Consider the following 23087-nt stretch of genomic DNA (forward strand, 5'->3'; position numbering starts at 1 on the left):
CTTCAGGCTCTTTGGTCTTGGAGATTTGGGATGAGGGAGGTGTGGTATGTGGGGTTTAGTCCCAAATTATTGCTTCTAATTCTGCTCCCCACATTGAGAAGGTTCTTGTAGCCCCTAGCAGGGAGGTCCTTCCCCTCCCCTTCCCCCCATCTACATTGTGAGTCTGTTCACTGACAGGGGAAGTTGGGGATATCTGGAGCCAGTCAGCCTGTGAGAATATTGTTCAGTTCCTATTTTTCTGCCTTTCTACGCTGGAACATGAAAGAGCAGAGGCAAGGAAGCTGGCTGGTTGCACTGACTGTCTGTACAAAGGAAATGAGTCACCCAAGGGCAGGGCTCGCCCCACTGCTCTGTTAGGTGCTACCAATCTCACTCTGACATTGCTATTTCCCACCCCTAAATCAAGACTGCCTTCCCTGCTGATGTAGACAGGGAGGCGGGTTCAGGCTGGTCTGGACAGTTTAGTGCATTCAGATGTGACAAGACTCCTGAAGCAAAGAGGCAAGTTCTGATTCAGGCACTGGGGGGAGCTCCAGAACCGGCCCCCAGGGCCTCTTCATGTGACTTTCAGAGATGGCAGGTGCTTCCTTCCACTAGGGACAGGATGATGTGTCAGAAGGGTGGCTGCTAGGGACCATGCAAAACTGGTCTAAACAAAGAATGTCTGGGTCACCAAGACCCAGATGATTCCCCGAGGAAAATGGGTGTGAGGAATAGCTCCCAGGAGCCACATGGCCATCCTGGTGACCTCACACACACCTGGTGATCCTGCCCTGTGCAAGCCCCAGGAGGAGAGGGCTCTATCCTTTAGGATTCCACCAGGGGTCACCTCTCACCACTGGAAGCCCCCTGCTCACATCCTCTCATCTCCCAGGCAGCGTATCACCCTATTCAGTGAAACCTGCTCACCTCCATCCTGTAAGGCTGTTCCCAAATATCATTTTTCTTGATAATTTCAAGCAAAAATGCAGGGCATTGAGTCATAAAAGATAGGAGACCTTTCATTTGCACAAGAGTGTGAACAACTCCGTGGAGTCAGTTGTCTCTATCCACCTTTATTTGGGTTCCAGTGATGGAACTCGGGTCGCTAGACTTGTGTGGCAGGTATTTTGACTCACTGAGCCATCTTCTGGTCTAAAGGACGAACTCCTGACTACCCAACTTCCTTCACTGTAAAACAGAGGTGGGTGGAAGGATCAGGAGGGATGGAGACAACTGGGGATTCATAGGTTCGTGGTGTGTGTGTGTGTGTGTGTGTGTGTGTGTGTGTCTGTGGAGACTACTAAGAAATGTTCAGAGTCCCCTGACCTCAAAGCAGCCACCGGGAGATGATTCTCTAGAGAAAGGATCTGTTCCTCTCAAACAACAACAGGAAACAGTGGGGCAGGTCCCACTGAGGGAGCACTGAGGGTGTATCTGCTTCATGGGGCGGGGCAGAGAAAGAATACCTGAGCAACAATGGATCATGGCAATCACATGATCACCATCTGTTTCCCTTTTCTCTTACCTCGTTCTGCCACCCTCCCATGTCTGCCTGCTTAGGGCCTCATATCTGGCCAGCTCTGTTCCTTCAAACTGTAAGGAGATCACCACTGGCCTGGGAACTACATCAGAGCAGCATCTGCCATTACAAATTCAAGCCAGAGGGATGCCGCCTTGCGCTATTAGGTACCAGGAGACGATGGTTAAGGGATACAATTGTCTCTGGATCATCTTCAGAAGGACTGGACTTTCTGCTCAGGCTGTCCTCGTTATGCCTGTGTGCACAACTGCAGGAGGGGATCCCAAGCCACAAACACACAGTGTGTGGGACAGTGATAGGCCAGGCTTAGTCACCCAGAGGAGCTCCCCACTCCCCTCCTCCCCAGCACTTAGCTGTAGTGTAATTACAATACATCATCAGTTGTCTAATCTGGTGGCTGACCCCAAAGGCCAGGACTCTTGTCCGTCCTGTTTCATCGCTGCATCCCTAGCATCTATCATGGTGCTTGGCTCACAGTCAATGCTTTGTGCAGAATGATTATAAACAAACATTTGACAAAGAAAGGCTGAATGGTTCTCAGGGCTGTAAAAGCTTGATGGTGACTAGACTAACCCTGCCAACAACAAAAGACAACCAAAGAGAGATTGATGAATTCTGCCTTCTAAATAAGGTAGAACAGATAACAAAGACAGCCACGGGGATGGTGCTTTTCAGACCTGGGGGGCAAAAAGGCTGGGACAGCACTAAGACACAGGGGACAGTCGGGAAGGGTCCAGGCACAGGGGACAGTTACTGTAAAAGTTGGAGCCTATAAGGAACCTGCTTTATCTAGGGTGCTGACAGGAAGCTAGACGGTCAACTCTATGGACGGGGAAGAATTATGTTGAGAGGTCAGCTACCCAGTCCCATCATCTCTGGGACTCTGAGGCACAAGGTCTGTGATGAGGTCAAGGTCACACTTGGGAGCTCCAGACAGCCACTCCTTAAAGCATCCTGTCTGCAGACCTTCCAACCTTCGGCACATCTTTATGATTGCCTAGTTGAGGCCTCATAAAATGCATCTTCCAGGAGTAAATCTAGAACCATTTTCAAAAGGGTAAATACAGAGAATCTGACTCAGTTATAGAATTACATAATTTTCATAGTCAGAGTCAATACTTTGAGGTAGATCAAGCAGATGTCCACATAGAAAAATATAAATTGAAGCCAGAGAGGTGGCTCAGTGGGTAAGGTACCTATAGCCAAACCCGACGACTTGAGATTGATCCCCAGAAACCACACGGTGGAAGGAGATAACTGACCCCCGGAAGATGTCCTCTGATCTCCATTTGTGTGCTATAGCACACTTAAGGGGCCACATACACACTTTCACATGCACACACACACTCAATCAATAGATGTAAGTAAACAACAAGTTGACTGCTATCTCACGACCAAGCACGGCTTGGAACATGATCAGTATGAGGTCAGCATTAGCTAAATGAGACCCTGTCTCAAAAATCAGAAAACAAAACCAGAACAAAACCCAAAAAACAAAGCACATGAATTCAACTTAAAAATGGGCTGGAGAGATGGCTCAGTGGTTAAGAGCACTGGCTGCTCTTCCAGAGGACTCTGGTTTGATTCCCAGCACCCACATGGTGATTCACAGCCATCTGTAACTCCAGTTACAGGGAATCAAATGTCCTTTTCTGGCCTCTGTGAACACCAGGAACAATGCGGTGCACATACATACATACATTCATGCATGCAAAACACCCATACACATAAAATAAAAATTAAAAAATAGAACGTTATGGTGCTTATATGGTCTTCTATAAGCAAAGGAAAGGGCATTCTTTAATCAACAGAAACCTAGAGATTAAAAACACCACGAGCTACCACTTCTCATCTGCCAGGATGGCTATAATAATAGAACTGTTTGAAACTAGATAATTACAGCTGTTGGTAGCAATGCTGAGAAACGCACTGCTGGAAATGTAGACTAGGCCAGCTGCTTTGGAAAACAATTTGGCAGTTCCACAAAAGGTTAAAAATAGAGTTACTATATGATCCAAAAATTCTACTAATAGATTTTTATGTACCTAAGAAAATTAAAAGCATGGCCATAAGAAATCTTGCACACCCATGTTTATAACACTATTTGTAGCATCCAAAAAGCATTAATAACCTAAATGCCCAACAACACATAAATATCACATGACTTAGTCACACACTGGAAAATATCATGGAGTATTTATTACTCAGCAGAAACAGGGATGAAGAACTGACACATGCTGTAACGTTGGCAAACACTGTTATTGGTTTATTTTTGAAATAGGGTCTTTTTATGCAGACTAATTTGGCCTCATGATCTTCCTGCCTCTGCCTCCTGTGTGCTAGGCTAACAGACATGACCCATCATATTCAACTGAATTAATTTTTAAACCATCATGCTTAGGGGCATGGGAAGATGGCTCAGTCAGTAAAATGTTTGCCACACAAACATGAAGACTTAATTTAGGATCCTCAGCACCCATGTATGCAGCAGTATCCCTATGGGTTCCACACGTACGTGTGCACATATACACAAACAGCTGAAGTCAATCACAAAAACATGTTATTCCATTTATATGAAATTTCCAGAACAGATAAATCTATGGAGACCAAACAGTGGTTGTCTGAGGTTGAGGGGAATAACCGTTAATAAAGTTTCTTTAAATGGGTGACTTAAATGTTCTAAAATTACATAGTAGTGATAGCTCTACAATTATAAGCAAACCAAAAATCACTGAGTTACACTCCCATGTGGTGTGAATTGCACCCAGTAAGTCAGTGTGACAGTGCTTATTTTACACACCATGCCTAAATCTAGACTGGCCACATTTTCCTTTCTTTTTTTAGAAACAGTATCTCACTATGCAGCCTTCAATTCAAGACCTTCCTGCTTCCACCTCAAAGCACTGAGATTATAGATACATGCATGACCAGAGCCATCTGGTTGGGACACATCTGAGTGCCTAATAGCCACTGTTGGTTTAGTGACTGCCACATTTGACCACAAAGTTCACGACCTGGGCCATGTGAAAAATGAGTATTTTTAGAGGGTACTTATAAAAATTATTTTAAGTAGTAAAAAGAAAACCAAAGCTTAGGCACGTGAAATGGCTTCTCCAAGAGTGTAAACTTGGAGTCACTCCCAGAGTGAATGGTGGTAGCTTGACAACAGAGGTCGAACAGTGTATGGTGCCTGCCAAAAAACAATAAAAACCCAAACAACAAAATCCAAGCAGAGTGTGGTATGAGATGGGAATCACTTTCCTCACGGACTGGGTGTGACGACAAGAAGAGATGTTTATGGGAATCCATCAGTGCAATGCCCGGTTCCTCTCTACTACTGACACACCAAGACACATTAGTTCATCATCACCATGCTGATAATACTGCCCCAGTCAGGACAGGGAAGCTAACGAGATGGCAGAACCACTCTGGTCACCGGATGGGGAAACTTCAGCTTTGAGTCATTCCCGAGACTCCCCAGAACAGCCTTGACACTCACCGGACTGGCAGGAGAGGAAACCACAAGCTTCGGTCCAAATCCATCACATTCCAGGGCCAGCTGACCACTCCCTTGGCCAGCTGTTCGGTCCACAGGACTAGGAGGCTGCTGGTCTGAAGAGCTCTCTGCAGGGGCAGCTTGGAAAGTGCCCAGCTGCTGCACGTCTGGGGTCTCTTGGGGGTGGCCACCACTTGGGGTCCCAGAGGGAACGTGGGCAGGAAGATCTGCAGGCTCCTCAAAGCGCAGCTGTGTAGCTAGGCTGTGGAGGGACAGTGGGGTCTGGAGCGTGGTGGCGGTCTCTGTCTCTTGGCTTGGTCCGCTGCTTGGCACGGAGTTTACCTGGGCTTTGCTGAATTCTGACAATACCCTAGAAGTTTTTAAACAAACAACAAACCTGTGTGACAAGTTGGTGACTAGGATGTCCACGGCTACTGGAGCAGTGGTAAGAATAGAAATTTAAAACCAAACCAAACAACACTCTAACTACTCACTCCATTCCTCAGCTCCCACACAGGCCTCCTCTGGCGCTCCTCACTGACACCAGGACTTGGGACACAGTGGGGGGCCGGTGAGCACATTCACACGGCAGAAATGAGGATTAGATTGAGTGGGAGCTGGGAGCTGAGAAACTGAACAGTGTGGGTCAATCTGGTTGGCCAAATGTGGGTGTGTGGACAATGGCTCCCCTAGTGTCATCTGTGGTAGAGCCTTAGCATGGGGCTCCTCGATAGCTAAGAGCTGAGGCACTGAGAGTCTGCTCTCTGAGAGAGCGGACAGTCATGGGGCATGAGGGCTATAGTGAGGCACAAAGATCCTCAAAGGCTTCCTAGATATAGAGAAGCTTCATGTCCCCAAAACCTCTGCCGGAGCTCGGTGATTTCCCACATGGTATGGAAGGGTGAGCACAAACCCAAGGGTGTAACTTTCTGATGTCTCCTTGTGAGGTTACTGCCCCTTGTCCCCTCCGAGGGACCACAGAGAGCCAACATTACTGCTTTTGCACTCACATGTGTATACTTCTGGGCCTTCTGCAATGTGCCCTGGCTAGTGACTGCTCCTCCCTCTCCTAGGCTTCTGGGAATCCAAGTTACGTTTTTAAGACAAACTATTGGTTATTTCCTCTTTCACTTACAGAACAAGCACACTAAGGATAAATGCTGGTTCAGAGGGCAACAAGGCTGCCTGCAGCGTAAAGATGGCCTGAGCTCACGCCAGCTTAGATGGAGTAAGTGCCCCTCAGTTTGGGTCGACGGAAATGATCCTGGGAGGCAAAGCACTTGCCTGTTCACCAGAGCTCTGCCCTCGCCTACCCCATGCCAATCCCACTGACATTCCAAGACAACAGAGTCAGCAGGTGTCACCAAACCAAGCCGTTACAACCACATTTTCACACGGATGCCAGCACATTCCAGGGGGCTAAGAGAACAAACAGTCTTTGCAACAAATGGTGCTGTGAAGAGGAGCCAATCATGGAAAAGAATAAAGTTGGAAACCTAGTCCCACCACTTACAAACTTACCTCAAATGCACTAAAGACCTCAGTGTAAGAGCTGAAGCTATGAAACTCTTACAAGAAAATATAGATATAAGTGTGTCTTTGAGTTAGGTAATTCTCAGATGTGACATCTAAACCAGAAGCAATCGGTCAAATAATAAACTGGGTTTCATCAAAATTAAAAACCTTCTGTGTGAGACAGGGTCTTTCCAGGTAACTCAGGCGGATTCTTCTGCTTCAGCTCCCCGAGTGACAGGATTGTAAGCAGGCACTGCCATGCCTTGCAAAAATCAAACTTTCATGATTCATAAAATACTATCAAAAAAGTGGCCGGGCAGTGGTGGCACATGCCTTTGATTCCAGCACTTGGGAGGCAGAGGCAGATGGAGCTCTGAGTTTGAGGCCAGCCTGGTCTACAGAGTGAGTTCCAGGATAGCCAGGGCTACACAGAGAAACCCTGTCTCAAACACAATAAGTTCCAATCTACAAAGTAAAACCCTGTCTAAAAACACCACCACCACCACCACCACAACAGTAGCACACACACAATAAAAGAGAAGAGAGATGGAGGGGCTGGGATGCACAGCTCAGAGTGGTAGAACACTTGCTATTATATGTAAAGTCCTAGATTTGATTGCCATCCTGAGGGGAAGAAAGACAGAAATGACAATATAAGGGGAAAGACTTGTACCATCCAATACTCAGAATATATCAAAATTTGTTGATATTGTCTATAAATGTTTGTTGACATTTAAAGGGGGATATGCTATAAAGATTTGCATTGGTATGGATTTCAGTTTACTGATACAAATTTAAGGTCAATTTTGTTATACTGTGTGTATATAAATTTCTGCTCTTGATCAAGGTATTGTGATTGTGCAGCTCATTTAAAAATGTAATGTATAATTAAGAAATATAGGTAGAGAGTCATCTATAATAGTCAAGCTTGTAGTCATGTTAGTTGATTTTCTAGTTGTACAGAGATGCATTTCAGATGGATAGGGATACTTCAAATCTTTCAAAGACTACAGAATATGACATTTAAAGTGTTTCAAGAATTTAGGACTTTTCATGACAGTGAGATGCATCTGCTCCTGGCAGCACCAATTACTTCAAGAGGATGATGGACATCGAAGAGGCTCCTTACAGAGTTGGCTAGCCATTTGGGCAAGAAACTGTTCTTGCCTGGACTGCTTGAAGTTATACTATATGAACTAGACATGCAGGACCCACAGAGAAATGACTGCTGAACTTGCCTAAAGGTGAGACCATCCTTCAGGGTTCCTGCTTCATAAGAGTCTGCCAGACATTCCACAGGACACAGAAGAAAGTGATTGACAAACTGCCAATATAGATAAAACTGTCTTTGAAATTTCCTGCTTCATGGAAAAGTCTCCTGGATACTATGGGCCTGTAGGCTGGATATGGATGCCCCAATGGTACAGAAGAACTTGGAGTGACTGCCCAGGCAGCAAGATGTCTCTGTCATTTTTAGAGTTTTGGAAGTTGCTTATAATGCACTTCCTATTAACTTAGGTAATATTATATCCGTCTGGAGTCTTTGATGGAGTTGAAGAATTTATAGTTATTGTTTTCCTTAGATATGATAAAAGATAAAGTAGATATAAATATTATAACTGTAATTCTTGCTTGACACCTGTTTTGTTGTATGTAATTTTACTATTTTAAAGTTAAAACCTTCCTTTTTATTTAAACAGAAAAGGGGAGGTGATAGGGGAGTCCCCTCTGTATGCTATGAACACCATTGTTGAATAAAGAAACTGTTTCGATCTATAGCAGGCGGAAAGAGCTAGGCGGGGAAAACTAAGCTGAATGCTGGGAGAAAGGAGGTGGAGCCATGAACCCCCGCCAGAGACAGATGCTGGGAACTTTACCCAGTAAGCCACGGCTACGTGGTGATACACAGATTACTAAAAATGTGTTAAATTAAGATGTATGAATTAGCCAATAAGAAGCTAGAGCTAATGGGCCAAGCAATGATTTAAATAATATGGTTTCTGTGTGATTATTCTGGATCTGAGCTGCTGGGCAGCTGAGAAACAAACAAGTGGTCTCTCAGAGCAAAAATTCCTACAACCAGCAGTAAAATGACAAATAACTGAAGCTAAAATGGACAAAGAGACCGAAAATACTTCTGTGAAGACATCTTCAGTAAGTGCATGGTAGGGCGCTCTACACCACTGGCCACCAGGGAAATGCAAACAGCCGTGAGGATGTACTACTTTATACTCACTAGGATGGCCACAATGAAGAACAACAATGCTGGCAAAAATTTGGGGAAATTAACTTTTTTAAATTTATTTTTTGTAGACAGAATCTCAAACTTGCTATTTAGCCAAGGTTGGCCTTGAACTTCTAAGTCTCCTGCCTCTACTGCTCTCATTTCCAGCTAAGGAATTAGCTGTTGTATGTTAATAGTAAGAATATACCATTGCTATATAGGAACAGTTTGGTAGCTCCTCAGAGTTCCATGTGGCCCAGCAACTCTTCTCTAAGAGAATCAAAACATGTCCAGCCGAAGTCTGGACACGACAGCTCACCACTATCTGCTCAGCACCATTACCTTCAGAGCCAAAGCTGGAGAGCAGTTGGTTAACAGGAGCACGACCAACCGGGGCACACACACCAAATGGGAAAGTATTCAGACATGATGCATGCCATGGTGTGGATGAATCCTGAAGATGTTAAACTAAGTACAAGGAACCGGCTACAAAAGGCTACACAGTACAAGGTTCTGTTCGCACAAATGTCCAGAACGGGCGAGAACTGCCCTTTCCTTCCATGACATAAAAATGGCCTTGAGTTGCACAGTAATGATCTTGCAACTGAGCATTTTGGCTCATGTCTGTAATTACAGCACTAAAGCAGAGGCAGGAGGATTGTGATGAGTTTGAGGTCTACACAGTGAGTTCCATGTCAGGCTACATAACAAGATCCTATCTTAAAAATCTGAGAGGAAAAAAAAAACGGTGAATTTTATGATGTGTGAACATGATTATCTTATCTTCATAAGAAAGACAGCTCAGCAGTTAAGAGTCTAGGGCTGGATTCCTATCACCTACATTGTGGCTCACAAATGCCTATTACTCTAGACCCAGGGGATCTGGTGCCCTCTTCTGGACTCCAGAGGTACTGCATACATGTGGTATACAAACATACATTTAGACAAAACATAAATATAAAAAAATGTAAAAAAATAAATAAGCAGCAGATGTGAGGAGGAAAGGAACCTTTATATTATACAGTATTAGTCTAGAACTGTGAAAATCAGCATGGGGGGGTTCCTCAAACAAACAAAAAGAGAACAATTACATCCCACCAGCCACACTAGGTCTCCAGCTCTTGAGCAGTACTGCTGACATCGGCTCAGTCAGAGGCAGCCCAGCTACTCACCCGCAGATGGCTGGGTAAGAAAAACGCGGTAGGCACACAGCTGCAAACTAGAGGAAAACCGCACCAGGTACAGGAGAATGGATGGGACTGAGGCAATCATGGCATGAGAACTAAGACTCAGAAAGACGTGCACTGTATATTTTCACCCACATAGAGGATCTAGGTTTTAAAAAAGACAATGAAATCAGAGAGGGAAAAATCACAGGGATGCTGTATGGGAAAAGGAAGAAAACCAGGGAAAAAGGAAAAGAGGGTATAATAGAAGAGGGTGTGATCAAGAACATAGGCTTATATGAAAATGCCAAAATGAAATTATTTTCTAATACTATGGGGGGCTTGAGTGAGGGGACAACTTATCAAGCCAGGCGTGGTGGCTCAAGGCTAGCCTGGTCTACCTAATAGTTCAAGTACAACCAAGACCACAAAGTGAGATGCTATCTCACAAACAAACAAACAAACAAACAAACAAAATCAAGAAGTGCAGGACAGTGGCTCTTACCTGTAATTCTTCTGAGGCTGCCCAGGCAGGAGGATCCTAAATTCAAGACCAGCCTGAACTTCACAGTGAGTTCATGGGTAGCCTAGGGAGACCTTGTTTCAAAAATGGTTGAGCATAATGGTGCACATTTTAATCCCAGCACTTGGGAGGCAGAGGCAGGCAGATCTCTGTGAGTTTGCGGCTTGCCTTGTCCATATAAGTGAATTGCAGGAGAGCAAGAGCTACACAATGAGACTCAGGAAAGTTAGGGATATACCTCAGTGGTAGAGTTTGACCAGCATAAATGAACTCTAGGTTCAGCTCCCAGTACTGGCTCTCCTGCTCAAAAGAAAAAAAACTGCCGGGTGGCAGCGGCACACGCCTTTAATCCCAGCACGCCAGGTGGGGGATCTCTGTGAGTTCGAGGTCAGCCTAGTCTACAAGAGCTAGCTCCAGGACAGGCTCCAAAGCTACAAAGAAACCCTGTCTCGAAATATAAAATAAATAAATAAATAAACGAAAAAAATTCAAGGAAAATCTAAGAGTGTTACTTCTAGGGAGTGGAAAATGCTGGGTTCTTCTCTTCCTCCCGTTTCTGGTTTGTGGGAGAGACAGAGAGATGTATGTGCAGGTACAAGCGCGTGTGCAGGCTTGAGGAACCTCAGTTATCATTCCTCACGCATCATCTCTCATGGCCTGCAGCCAGCCTAGTAAGTTTGCTGGCTGGCAGCGAGCTCCAGGGATCCACCTGGCTCTGCCTTCAGAAAACTGGGGTTACAAACGGGCACCACCACTCCCAGATTGTTCGACATGGGTTCTGGGGACTCAGTTCAGGTAAGATGAGTACTTTTCCAGCCAGACTTCTCCCCAGCCTCCTGTCTGTGCATCCGTACATGTGTGCTCACAGAGGTGTGTACACCTTGGAGAGCAGTTCTGCCGAGCCAGGCAGACCCTCATGCTGCTGGAACGTGCGTGGCTCTGTTTCACTCTAAAGTAAGGGTCACTGAAGAAAGCGCAGTGTGAACTCCAACGCTGAGTCACTTCCCTTGGAAAATGACATCTGACAAACGTTGACAAAGTTTGCAGTGGAAAGACAGCACTGGTCAGGGGGGATGGTCAACACCAAGGAAACAGAAGGCTGGTAAGTGGACAGCCCAAGCAGTCTAGCGCCTGAGTCCACAACCCTCTATAACCATAGTCCAGACCCAAAGAACATTCAGCCCTCTGCCCACAGGGCAAGCCACAATTTACTCTCTGCAAACAGAACCCTTAGAGAAAACGAGAAAGGTTTATTTTGAAGTCATGTTTTGTACTTCGTTCAACCTGTAGATGTTTTAAGAGCTGAAACATTAAGGACAGGATATGTATGCCTAATTAACTTAAATATTCAAGTATCATAAGGAACAAACTCAACCGAAGCGCTGCTGAGGATGTAGAAATGCTAATCCCTGCAGCTTACAAGCTAACATCACGCCAAGTGTGGTGGTGCTTTTCTGTGAGCCCAGCTCTGGCAGATCAAGAGTTCAGGACCAGCCTAGGATATATGGTAAGACCTCATGTTTTTTTTTTTTTTTTAAATGCTGGGCCAGGGAGACAGCTCAGCAAGCAGAAACACCTACTGTGAAGCCTGAGGACCTGATTTTGGTCTGCTGAACTCACATGGTGGAAGGAAAGAATTAACTCCAGAAAGTTGCCCTCTGACCTCTACATGAAGGTGTAGCATACTCCCCTCCCCCAGAGGGTAACTCTGAGGCCTGGCTCTGAAAATGACAGCACTGACCCTGCATTGCCTCAGTGTGGTCAAGGCTCCAGTTACTCACATCATTGTCTGGTGCTTATCTATACATCCTGACCCTCAGTTCTTTCAGAGTTTCCCCATAAGAACCAAGTCAATGATTCCCAGACAGGGTGGATAGCCACTGACTCAAAGACCTTATGCTGGAACTTTCCAGTCTTGAGACTCATGAGAGATAAAGGTAAGGCACATGACAAAGAGAAGGCCTGAGCGAGGTAAGCTAGCCTAAGAAACGTTAGATCACCCCCACCCCAGCATTTATCAAGGCAGAGGTGGCTCCTTGGGGTTTCTCCCCAATGTGCTCAATCTAAACTCCTCATCTGACATCTGAAATTGCTATCGCATGGACTCTACCTCTGGAGTCTACCATTTTCACATGAGCAACTGACTGTCAGGTCTAAAGAAAACTCTAATCCCACAAACTCTAAAAGGTGGTCCAGAAATGAGAGCTCAACCTAGACTATGGGAGGATTTCTGGTGGTTAGAAAAAAGCCAGCACACTTTTTAATCCCAGCACTTGGGAGGCAGAGATAGGTAGATCTCTGTGAGTTTGAGATGAGCCCGGTCTACAGAGTTCCAGGACAGGCTCCAAAGCTACACAGAGAAATCCTGTCTCAAAAAAAAAAAAAAAAGTCAGCATTCCTCAGCAACTTGTAAACCCAGTTCCCATCTACCATAAGGAGTCATTTCCCTTACCTCTGGCAGAAGGGACATACAGATCCATTGACATAAACCTGTAGCTGCATAGCAAAGCACATACTGGCCTCCAGGCTCCCTCAGCACCACAAGTACATACCATACATTCCATTCCGAAGTCCACACTAGCATCCCAGATCTTCTCACCCACCCAGGTTTTCCTCCTCCCAGATGCCCATTTGTCCGCTCTAAGGGCAAGGTTCTCACTCCCCTCTCTCTGCTTTTTGTCTCTAGCTGTTCTCCCTTCTCCCACAGATAGATAGCCCTGGCGGTGTCCAGTCTGCTGCCATGTTCAGTCGATTGCTTTCTCTCTCTTCTCTGATTTCTTTCAGATGCCTCTTGGTATTGTCTCTCTATTATTTACAATAGAAACCTTCCCCTTCCCCACACCAGGGAGCGATCGTGCCGGCAGGTTTTTTTTTTTTTTTTTTAACTGTACCTCCTTGCATATGTTTACTACACAGGCAATGATTTGGCTCAGACCACTCTATGAGAAATCTCTGTTTTAAAGATGGAGAAATGGCCCAAAAGAATCAGTGATTTGACTTACATTACTTGACTTGCAAATTGTGGAGCAGGTCTGGACACCAGGTCTTTGTGAGCCCTGCCCACATATCACTGGGTCTGAGTCGATCCTATGCCAGGTGGCAACTTGCAAGGGCCTGAACCAAGGCTGTAGGGTGTACAGTAGCAATGAAAAGGTCCTAGACAGGAGTTGATGGAACACAGACTTGAACTCAACAGAAAGTTACTAATGCCCGTAACCTTTTCAGTACTTTCCATTGGTGGGGCTGAGGGATCATAGGACACTCCTGGCGGAGTGTTAGCAGACAGTCTCTGCGGAAACTGCAAACCAGCTCTTCTGGGAGCTGACGGAACTCAATGCCTACTGAGTGGAACAACAGACATAAGAGGAGAAGGAAGAGACTCCGACACACCAGCAACACACACACACCACCTTTTGTAGGCCATGGAAGAAACAGGAAGAAAACTTAAAAAATAATAAAGTAAAGACAATGTTTCTGTTACAGATAAATTTAGGAACTTGGAAGCAGAGTTCAAGGCCAGCCTGGGCTACAGTATGAGACTCTGACTCACAAAAATAAACAAAATTAAATGAAACCCAAAAAGCTTTGGGGTTTAGGAGTGTAGTTCAGGGGTAGAGAGCTTGCCTAGTTCATGTAAGGCCTGGTTTGACTCCCTGTCCTGCGCGGAGTGTAGAGGGGTGAAGAGGGCCTGCTGGGGCTGGCAGTGCAGCTCAGCGTGTCTAGCACTGGGGATGGGTGCAGCTCGGCCCCACGTTCCCTCTTTGGCGGAATGAGTTAAGAGAGTCTTCTACACGCTCTTCACACTCACTCGTCCCCATTTGTCTCAGGTTCTGTGTCTGCCAGGTGTTCTGAAGGGCACAGCCTACACACTCCACTCCACTGTATTTGCTGGAAGTTGGGTATCACTCTGAACTATCAGCATTTAGAGGGAACTGCTATTCCCTCTAGATGAAAAAGACATTTTATATGCACCTCAGAAAGGTCAAAGTCCAACTCTGAGTTCTAAATCTACTCTCTAGCTGGGAGTGGTGGCTCACACCTCTAATGCCAGCACTCAGGAGAACCTGGTACAGTAGCCTGGACTACAGAGGGAAGACATTTCAAAAAACCAAAGCAATCTGATCTCCCCACTGAGCTATTCCTCAGTTACACTGAGAGGCCTGTCTCCTGACATCCTTACACCCCACAGAACCCTGCAACAAGCCCATGCACAGCAGCAGAGCAATGGCTGCAGGGTTACTCACTCTTGCAGAGACCTGTCAGAGTCATCAGCATTCGCCGGGCCCAGATCTGAGTCGTAGGACATGGGCTCCTCAGAATGGTCGGGGCTCTTGGAGCCGTTCTCTTGGAGCAGGCAGCTGTCGGAGTTTAGGCTGCAGGACAGCTGGGATGAACTGGCCGTGTCCAGGCTGAGGGAAGAGGCAGTGAGCTTCCTGTTCCTGCGGATCTTGTGGCCGGAGTGTTGGACTTCGATGTCCTCAGAGCCCGAGGAATGGGAAATGGAATCCAGAGACTCCTTCCGCTGTAATTCTGCCCCAGAGGTAGTGAGAGGTTCGAGTTCAGAGAGGGGACAGAGCCCAGAAAGAGACAGTGGGGTGAGTGTCCACTCATTTAAGATGGCCGACTTGTAGGAGAGTTCAAAGGACAAGGACGTCAGTCCCTGCAGGAAGCTCAGGAGGAACTCGCCCTCTTCGGCATCCCGCAGCAGGGCTGTGGGCTGATAGTACTCGCACAGTTGTGCGGGCTCCTGCAGGAGCAATTTCAGATAGCACTCCATCAGACCATCATTGAGGGCCAGCCGCAGCCAGGCCCGACAGCGGCCTACATCTGTGTTGATGAAGACCAGGTGTTCCAACTCTGAGATGATGTGTCTGGAGAGGGACAGAGCAGATCGATTCTCAGAGACACGGTTTTAAGTCACTGCTTAGCAAGAACCAGTGGTGAGTACTGCAAACATAAACACACTTAAACAGAACAAATTCTGGGGTAACGACTCAGGGAATTCAGAAAAGCTGAGCTGTTGAGTTACAGCTACCAGATGTCCTCTACTAAGCCAGGACATATTTGCTAAGCTCCCAACCCCTAAAGCCTGGGGAATAAAGCCAGGGCCTTGCGTGTGCTAAGCGTGCATTCTACTTCTGAGCTATGCTCTCAGCCCCAGGCTACTGCCGCCACAAGAAATACATGGAGTTCAGTCCCTTTGTTGGTGGAGTGGGAGGCTGGGCCCTCGCTTCTGCTTAGAAAAGGGCACTGTCTGGGTTAGGCCCTGAAGACTTTCCAGAAAGAAAGATGGACAAACTTTCATCACAATGGACTATTAGAGAAGACATAATGGGCAGAAAAGCAGCAGACCTATCAGGGGACTGGGAGAGTTCCCATGACAACAGGTGGAGGATGCTGGCAGGTCACAAAGCCAGGCAATAGAGGGGCCTTGACTGTCACCTGATCAGGCTATATGGGGAAAAAGATCCCTTACTTGGCTGTTAAGCTTAAGCACCTGGGAAAACTTAGCCGGACACACATTCAAGGCTTTGACCTAGTGAACTGCTTGGGAGCTAAGTGGTTCTGCACAGGGAAGTGAGCTGACCACAGCAGTACACATTAGAGTGGACTCTAGGTGCACGAAACTCAGTTCCCAAAGCTGCAGTCTGAGATAAACCCTCGTGCTACCGCAGTGTCCTGTGCAGGAGTGCACCCACCATCCTCTGGACTCAGTGGCTAAGCTCCAACTAACTGCAGCTCAGTACATGTTGACTGGCTAACTGAACCAATGAGACACTGCCAAGATACAGAGAGACAGCTGTAAAAGCGTTGTCCGGGGCTGGACAGATGGCACTTGCTGCACTTCCAGAGGACCCGAGTTCAGTTCCCAGTATATACTGCCTGGCTCACAAGCACTTATAACTCCAGCTCCAGGAATCCGATCACCTCTCCTGGATTTCCTGGGCACCCACATGCATGTGGCATATATACACAGACACACACTTATACACATAAATTTAAAAAAGAAAGAAAACCGTTGTTACTCAGAAGAGAGCTAAAAACCCAAGGCAGGGCAGTGGCAGCAGGAAGGAAAATGCAAACCAGAGAATGGCATGGCATCTTCAGGCTGAGGTGGCATTTCATATGGCGTGGAGGTAGTGCCAGCTACCTACCAACTTAGAGCCTAAGCAGTCAAGAGCAAGGTCAAAGACAGGGCCTTGGAGTGAATATTCAGTCACTATCTGGCTTCTTGGCTAAATGCCAGACACAACTTATTATGAGTATAAAGTTTAGAACCAGGTGTGATTCCTAGCACCTATATAGTGGCTCGGTTATCTCCAGCCTCAGTTCCAGAGGATCTTGCACCCTTCTTTGGCTGTGTGCCCTGCACCAGGCACATACACAGAGTAGACATTTATAGGGAAATACTCATATACATAACATTTTAAAAACTAAGTTTAGCAGGTAGAAACTCAAACATTCAAAGGCAAGGTCAGCAAACTTTCCTCGTTAAAAGGACCAGAGAATATTTTAGTCTTTTCAGGCCACACAACTCGGTAGCAAGCACATGACAGCCCAGTGGAGTCAGAGGTCGACAGTACTGGTGAGAAGCAGCCACAGGCTCTAGATGAGAGAAGAGCATCTCAGATCTGGAGATAAGCCTTCCTATAAGGCCGTCCATCTCCAGCCCTACCTCTCAGTGCCTACACTACAACACTGTGGTTTCTGACTTTGCCTCCCTCAAGAGAGTTGCCTGCCCTGCACTCTGAAGCTCAAGGACGCCAGCCCTCTCCAGGGTTTCTCACTTGTGGGTGACGGCCTTCAGGAGGGGCCAGAAAACAGGCTGAGGCAGAGGCTTCTGCTGAGTGTGCTTCTTCCTCTTCCCCCCGGCCTCGGCACGGATGTGCTTGGCATGCAGGCCGTGGATAAACACGGCCTCCAGTGCACTGCACATGGTGTTGGCATCTCCATCTTCACTGGTGACCACTGTGTCCAGAGACACATACTGCTTCTGCAGGGCTTTCACGGATCCCACCAGCTTCTTCTTGATGACCTAAGAGGTGTCGAAGACAATGGCAGACTTTAGGGGTAAATCCTACACAAAGTCCCTGGAATGTAGCCCATGGCCTGTTTTTCCATGCGTGTGACCACAAACACACCTATGTACAGAACCCGAGACTGCTGCAAAACTAGCTACTGCGGCAAGTCAAGATCCAGAAAACAGAGAAATGGTTTTGTACATTTTTTTAAAATTAGAATTATTAATTTTATTTTATGTATGAGTGTTTGGCTTATATGTATAATATATGTGTACCACATGTGTGCTTGGTGTCTGAGGTTAGAAGAGGGTATCAAATCCCCTGAAACTGGAGTTACAGATGGTTGTAAACTATCCATCATGTAGGTACTAGGAATCAAACCCAGGACCTCTGCAAAAACAAGAGCTTTTAATCACTGAAGCATCTCTCTCGTCCAAATCTTTTTTTTCTTTTCTTTTCTTTTTAATGGACCTTTAGCCTTGTATTGAAATACCAGATCCATGTAGTCATAGCTATGTTAGCTCGGGGGCATCCTGCAGACAAGCTAAAGAGGCAGAGAATATTTCTTTAGAGCAAAAACCAAGAAAGGACTAGGGGTGTGGCTCAGTGCTAGAGAATATGCTTAGCGGACACAAGCCCAGGGTTAGATCCCCAACACAGTGGGGGGAAAGACCATAGGAGCCTAATTATATCAGCTAAGAGCCCAAGCGAAAGGCAAAGGCTTACATCAGTATCAGCTCTGTTTGCAGACACCTCGCTTAACCTCTCTGAGCCTCAGTTCCCTAAGTTAAATGGAAATGATATTACATGACCTATAACACTGGGACACTGCTTCTTCTTTCATTTATTTATTTATTTATTATTTATTTTTAGAGGGTTTCCATAGACCTGGCTCTCCTGGAACTCATTCTGTAGACCAGGCTAACTCCAAATTCAGAGTTTTTATTATTATTATTATTATTACTATTATTATGTTTTTTTTCGATAAAGGATTTCTGTAGATCTGGCTGTCTTGGAACTCACTTTGTAAACCAGGCTAGACTCACATTCAGAGACTATCTGAACTATCAAGCCCAGTGGCGCCATTGCTCGAGGGCAGACATTGGGTTTTCATTTCTCCTTGTGTCCCCAACAATTGCCACTGTGCCTGGTACATGTATAGAAGGCATGCATTACAAAATGCACATCAAGGATTGTGGAAATTTAGCATAAAATGTATATAATCATAATTATGAGTCTATTAAAGTCATATTAGTGTTTGACAAAGAACTAGACACAATTGCAGAACAACTGGTTGTAGCAAGTATTACGTTATAGATAAACAGTCACTTTTATTTTGACTTGGTCTAAAGAGTAAGTGTTCTTTGGAAAGCTGAATTAAAAAAATTAACTAACAAGTTATAATTCACATTAAATTCTCCCATTTAAACTACAAACTTCTGGTTTTTTGTTTTGTTTTGAGTTGTTGTGGAAATACACCAGCCCATATACTTTAGGAACGCATTAACTTTAAAAAGTCAAAATATGTGTCACATGGAAATCAGAAAGGCTTTGGGGAAGCAGTTTTGCTTGTGTTCTCACAGGAAACAAAAGGCTGTGGATTCATTGCAGGTTGATATGGATCTGGTCTGATCGAGGGAGACTGCTTGAAACTTGACAGGTGATATCTATCAACAAAGGTTACGGCTGGTCTTCCCAGGACTTGGTCACCATCTCAAATTTTCTCAGGGACCCTAAAAATGCCTTCATCCACAGTTAGCAGGAAGCAGTCTAGAGAAAACAACATCCACATTCCCACCAGTTGGGTTGTTGGAGGCTTTTGGTTATTTGGTGGGTCATGGATGTCTGTTATATCTAGGGGAATATAGGAATATAGAATAAAAACACAACAATTAATCTCATATTTTGCATTGCCGTGAACTCTATCAGTATTGCATACTGATACAAATTCAAAGTAAATTTTATTACATTGTATATATGTTTCTATTCTTGTTTAAAGGATTTTTGTATAGTGATACAAATTTAAGGTTATTTTTCGTTACAACATATTGTCTATATGTTTCTACTCTTGTTTAAGGTATTGTATCTATGCAATTCATTTACAAATATAAGGTAAAATTCTCGTTTTTGAAAGCTATTATTATAAGCTATTTAGGGTAATCATAATCAAGAAACATAGGTTAGTAGTCATTTATAACAGTTAAACTTGTAGATATGTTAGGCATGTTTTCTAGGTCATACAGAGATACATTTTAGATAGATGAATGGTTTTCACACATTTCAATGACCTAAAGATATGGGATTTAAAATTTTTTGTTAACCTAAGGTTTCTCATGACAACGAGACACATCTGTTCCTGGCAGTGCCAATTTACTTGAGGGATGATGGGCATTGAAAAAACTCCTTATGGAGTTTGCTTTCATTGTGACAAGGTTAGTCACTGGGCAAAGAAACTGCTTCTGTCTTTGACTGCTGAAAATGTGTGTGTAGACCGGACATGCAGGACACAGGAAAAAGACTACTGAATTTGGTTAAACAAAGCAGGACGGTCCTTCAAAATTCTTGCTCTGCTGAAAAGCAAAGCAAATACTCTAGGCCTGTAGGCTGAAGATGGATGCCCCAATGTTGCAGAGGACTCTGGGTGACGGTCCAGGCAGCCATATGTCTCTGCCATTTCTAAAGTCTTGGAAGTCACTTGCAATAAACTTCCTGTTTACTTAGGTAATATTAATTCCTTCTGGGGTCTTAGATGGAGTTGAAGACTAGTTATAGTTGCAGTTTTCTTTAATTATGAAAGAAAATAGGTCAGGTATGAAATTTTGATTTCACTAAGATAGGTAATGTATTTTCTCTGAATTTGCTAAATGCAAATGGACTGAATATTGTAAATTAATTCTTACTTGATAATTATTTTGTTGTATACCGTTTTACTATGTTTAAGTTATAACCTTTCTTCTTTTGTTTTTTGAGACAAGATGTCTCTGTAGCTTTGGAGTCTGTCCTAGAAATAGCTCTAGAGGCCAGTCTGGCCTCAAACTCACAGAGCTCTGCTTGCCTCTGCCTCCCGAGCACTGGGATTAAAGGCGTGCATCACCACTGCCCAGTTAAAATCTTTCATTTATTTATACAAGGGAGAAATGTTGTAGAATATTGTTTTAAGATATGCTATTTTTGTTTATGCTGTGGAACATTTGTTTAACAATGTAAAGATATGTTGCCTTTGTTTATGATGAATTTGTTTAACTCTGTGAGGCTGTGATTCTTTGCCTGTCTAAAACACCTGATGGTTTAGTGAAGAGCTGAACAGCCAATAGTGAGGCAGGACAAAAGATAGGCAGGGCTGGCAGGCAGAGAATATAAATAGAAGAAGAAATCTGGGAAAGAGGAAAAAGAACAAGAAAAGGAGAGAGGTGTAACTGGAGATTTCTCTCTTGTTCTTTAGTTCCTGGATATCCACTCTGAGGCTTAATATTGACTACAAGCTGTCTGGCCAATGGCTCAGGCTTAATACTAACTAGTTTTTACATCTCAACTTAACCCATTTCTATTAAACTATGCATTGCTACGTGGCCGTGGAGTTATTTCACGTTTGCTTCTCCAGCAGCTGCGGGCATCTCTCTGACTCCGCCTTTCTTCTCCCAGTATCTCGGCTGGGATTACTCTCCTGGCTCTATTCTGCCTGCCTATTGGCCCAATCAGCTTCTTCATTAACCGATGGTAATAAAACATATTCACAGCATATAGAGGAACATTCCAAATAAGAGAGGACACTAGGACCCAGCCACCCAGTCAGCCACACAGGAAGAGCGAAAGTAAGATACACAGAAGTAAAAAAACGAAAAAGCCTAGAGGCAAAGGTAGACAGGATAATAAGAAAAGCAGGCTAGAGATAAGCCAAGTTAAGGCTGGGCATTTATAAGGAAGTATAAGTCTCCGTGTGATTTATTTGGGAGCTGGGTGGCGGGTCCCCCAAAAGAGCAAAGAGCCCCAAAGAGTAAAAAGAGTAAAGAAAACAACCAACTACAACCTCCCAGCATTATTTTTTTAAAATATTTATTTATTTATTATGTATACAATATTCTATCTGTGCGTATGTCTGCAGGCCAGAAGAGGGCACCAGACCTCATTCCAGATGGTTGTGAGCTACCATGTGGTTGCCGGGAATTGAACTCAGGACCTTTGGAAGAGCAGGCAATGCTCTTAACCACTGAGCCATCTCTCCAGCCCCCAGCATTATTTTTTTATTATCACTTTAAATCATAGATGTAGTCCTAAACAGATAAAACCCAAATGGTTTTATTGTATTTATTCTAGAGTTCATTGAATTTCTTTGATCTGAAGATTTAACATCAATAGAATGTAGAAAGTTTTGGAAAAGGAAATAAAGTTCAGTGGTTTTTAGTGTTCTCAGAGAATTGTGCAACCTTTACCATTAGCTAATTTTAGAGCATTTCAACACCACTGAAGCAAAGTATGTATCGGTGGCTGGGGGTGGGGTGGAGCAGCTGTAGGATAATCTATTTTCTGCCTCTAGAGATTTATCTATTCTGGTCATTTCAAAGAAATGGAAACATACAACATATGACTTGAGTCTGGCTTCTTTGACTTGGCATGTTTTTTTCAAGGCTTATCTATTCTATAGCACATATGGGTATTTAATTTCTTTTTATCATCAAGTATATCCAACTGCATGGATATATCATGCTTTACTTGGCCATTTATAAGAAGAGGAATACCTGGCTTGTTCCCACTTTTTGCCTACAGAGCTACTGAGTGTTTGTATCCACATTCCAGGTCTAGAAATGCTAAGTCATAGAGCTCGCCCGATGGCACAGGCTTGCAATCCTGACACTTACAGGCTGAGGCCTTTCCTGTGAGTTCGGAGGGCAGCCTAAACTACATAGTAAAACCTGCCTGAAAATCCCAAACTGTTACATCGCATAAAACCTATGCTTCCTATGCCAGGTGGGGATGTGGCTCGGGTAGAGCACTGCCTACATCTGTGGGATCCTGTATTTCATCCCCAACACTAGAAAGAAAAGGAACAAAAAACAACCCAAAAGCTCCATTTAAATTTTCTATGAAACACTGAGCTGTCTACCAAAGTAACCACGATTTTAAATTCCCAGAGTAGAGGAGAGCCAACTTTTCATGCTTTGTTAGCACTTGCTGTTGTCTTTCTGATGACTGCTACCCTCATGGTGTGAAGTAGCACCTTCCCATAGCTTTGCCTTACATTTCCCTGGGTCTAATGGTAATAAGCATTATTTTGTGTATTTACTGGTCATTTGCATATCTTCTTTGGAGAAATCCTTTGTCTACTGTATAACTTGTTTTTATGTGTGGTGTGTGTGTGTGTATATGTGTCAGTGTGTGTATGAGTGCACACATGTATGTGGAGGCAAGAAGTCAATGTTGAGCGTCTTAGTCCTTCTACGCATTATTTTTATAGACAAGGTCTCTTACTGAACCTAAGCTCACCAATTCATAGGTTACCTGGTCAATGAACTCTGGGGATCTGTCAGCCCTTACCCTCCCGGCAACTGGGATTATAGACATAGGCTGCCAGGACTGGCTTTTATGTGGGTTCTAGAATTCCAAACTTAGGGCTTTGTGTCA

General features: G+C 44.6%; 1 protein-coding gene across 3 annotated transcripts in view; it reads right to left on the reverse strand.

The window, feature by feature from the left end:
- The window catches only part of Plekhm1 (pleckstrin homology and RUN domain containing M1), a 51922-nt gene that overhangs the window by 19711 nt on the left and 9124 nt on the right, over positions 1 to 23087 (reverse strand). For all 3 annotated transcript variants that reach the window (XM_041635878.1, XM_041635876.1, XM_041635877.1), the window contains exons 3-5: positions 17235 to 17482; positions 14691 to 15317; positions 5022 to 5388 (exon numbers count right to left, since the gene is read on the reverse strand). In XM_041635878.1, the coding sequence (XP_041491812.1) occupies positions 5022 to 5388; positions 14691 to 15317; positions 17235 to 17482 (1242 nt within the window). The remainder of the gene's footprint in view (positions 1 to 5021; positions 5389 to 14690; positions 15318 to 17234; positions 17483 to 23087) is intronic.

The sequence above is a fragment of the Microtus oregoni genome, unplaced genomic scaffold (genome assembly GCF_018167655.1).
Source record: "Microtus oregoni isolate MIOR12 unplaced genomic scaffold, Mior012 000048F_ref0000485, whole genome shotgun sequence".
In the NCBI taxonomy this organism is placed as follows: Eukaryota; Metazoa; Chordata; class Mammalia; order Rodentia; family Cricetidae; genus Microtus; species Microtus oregoni.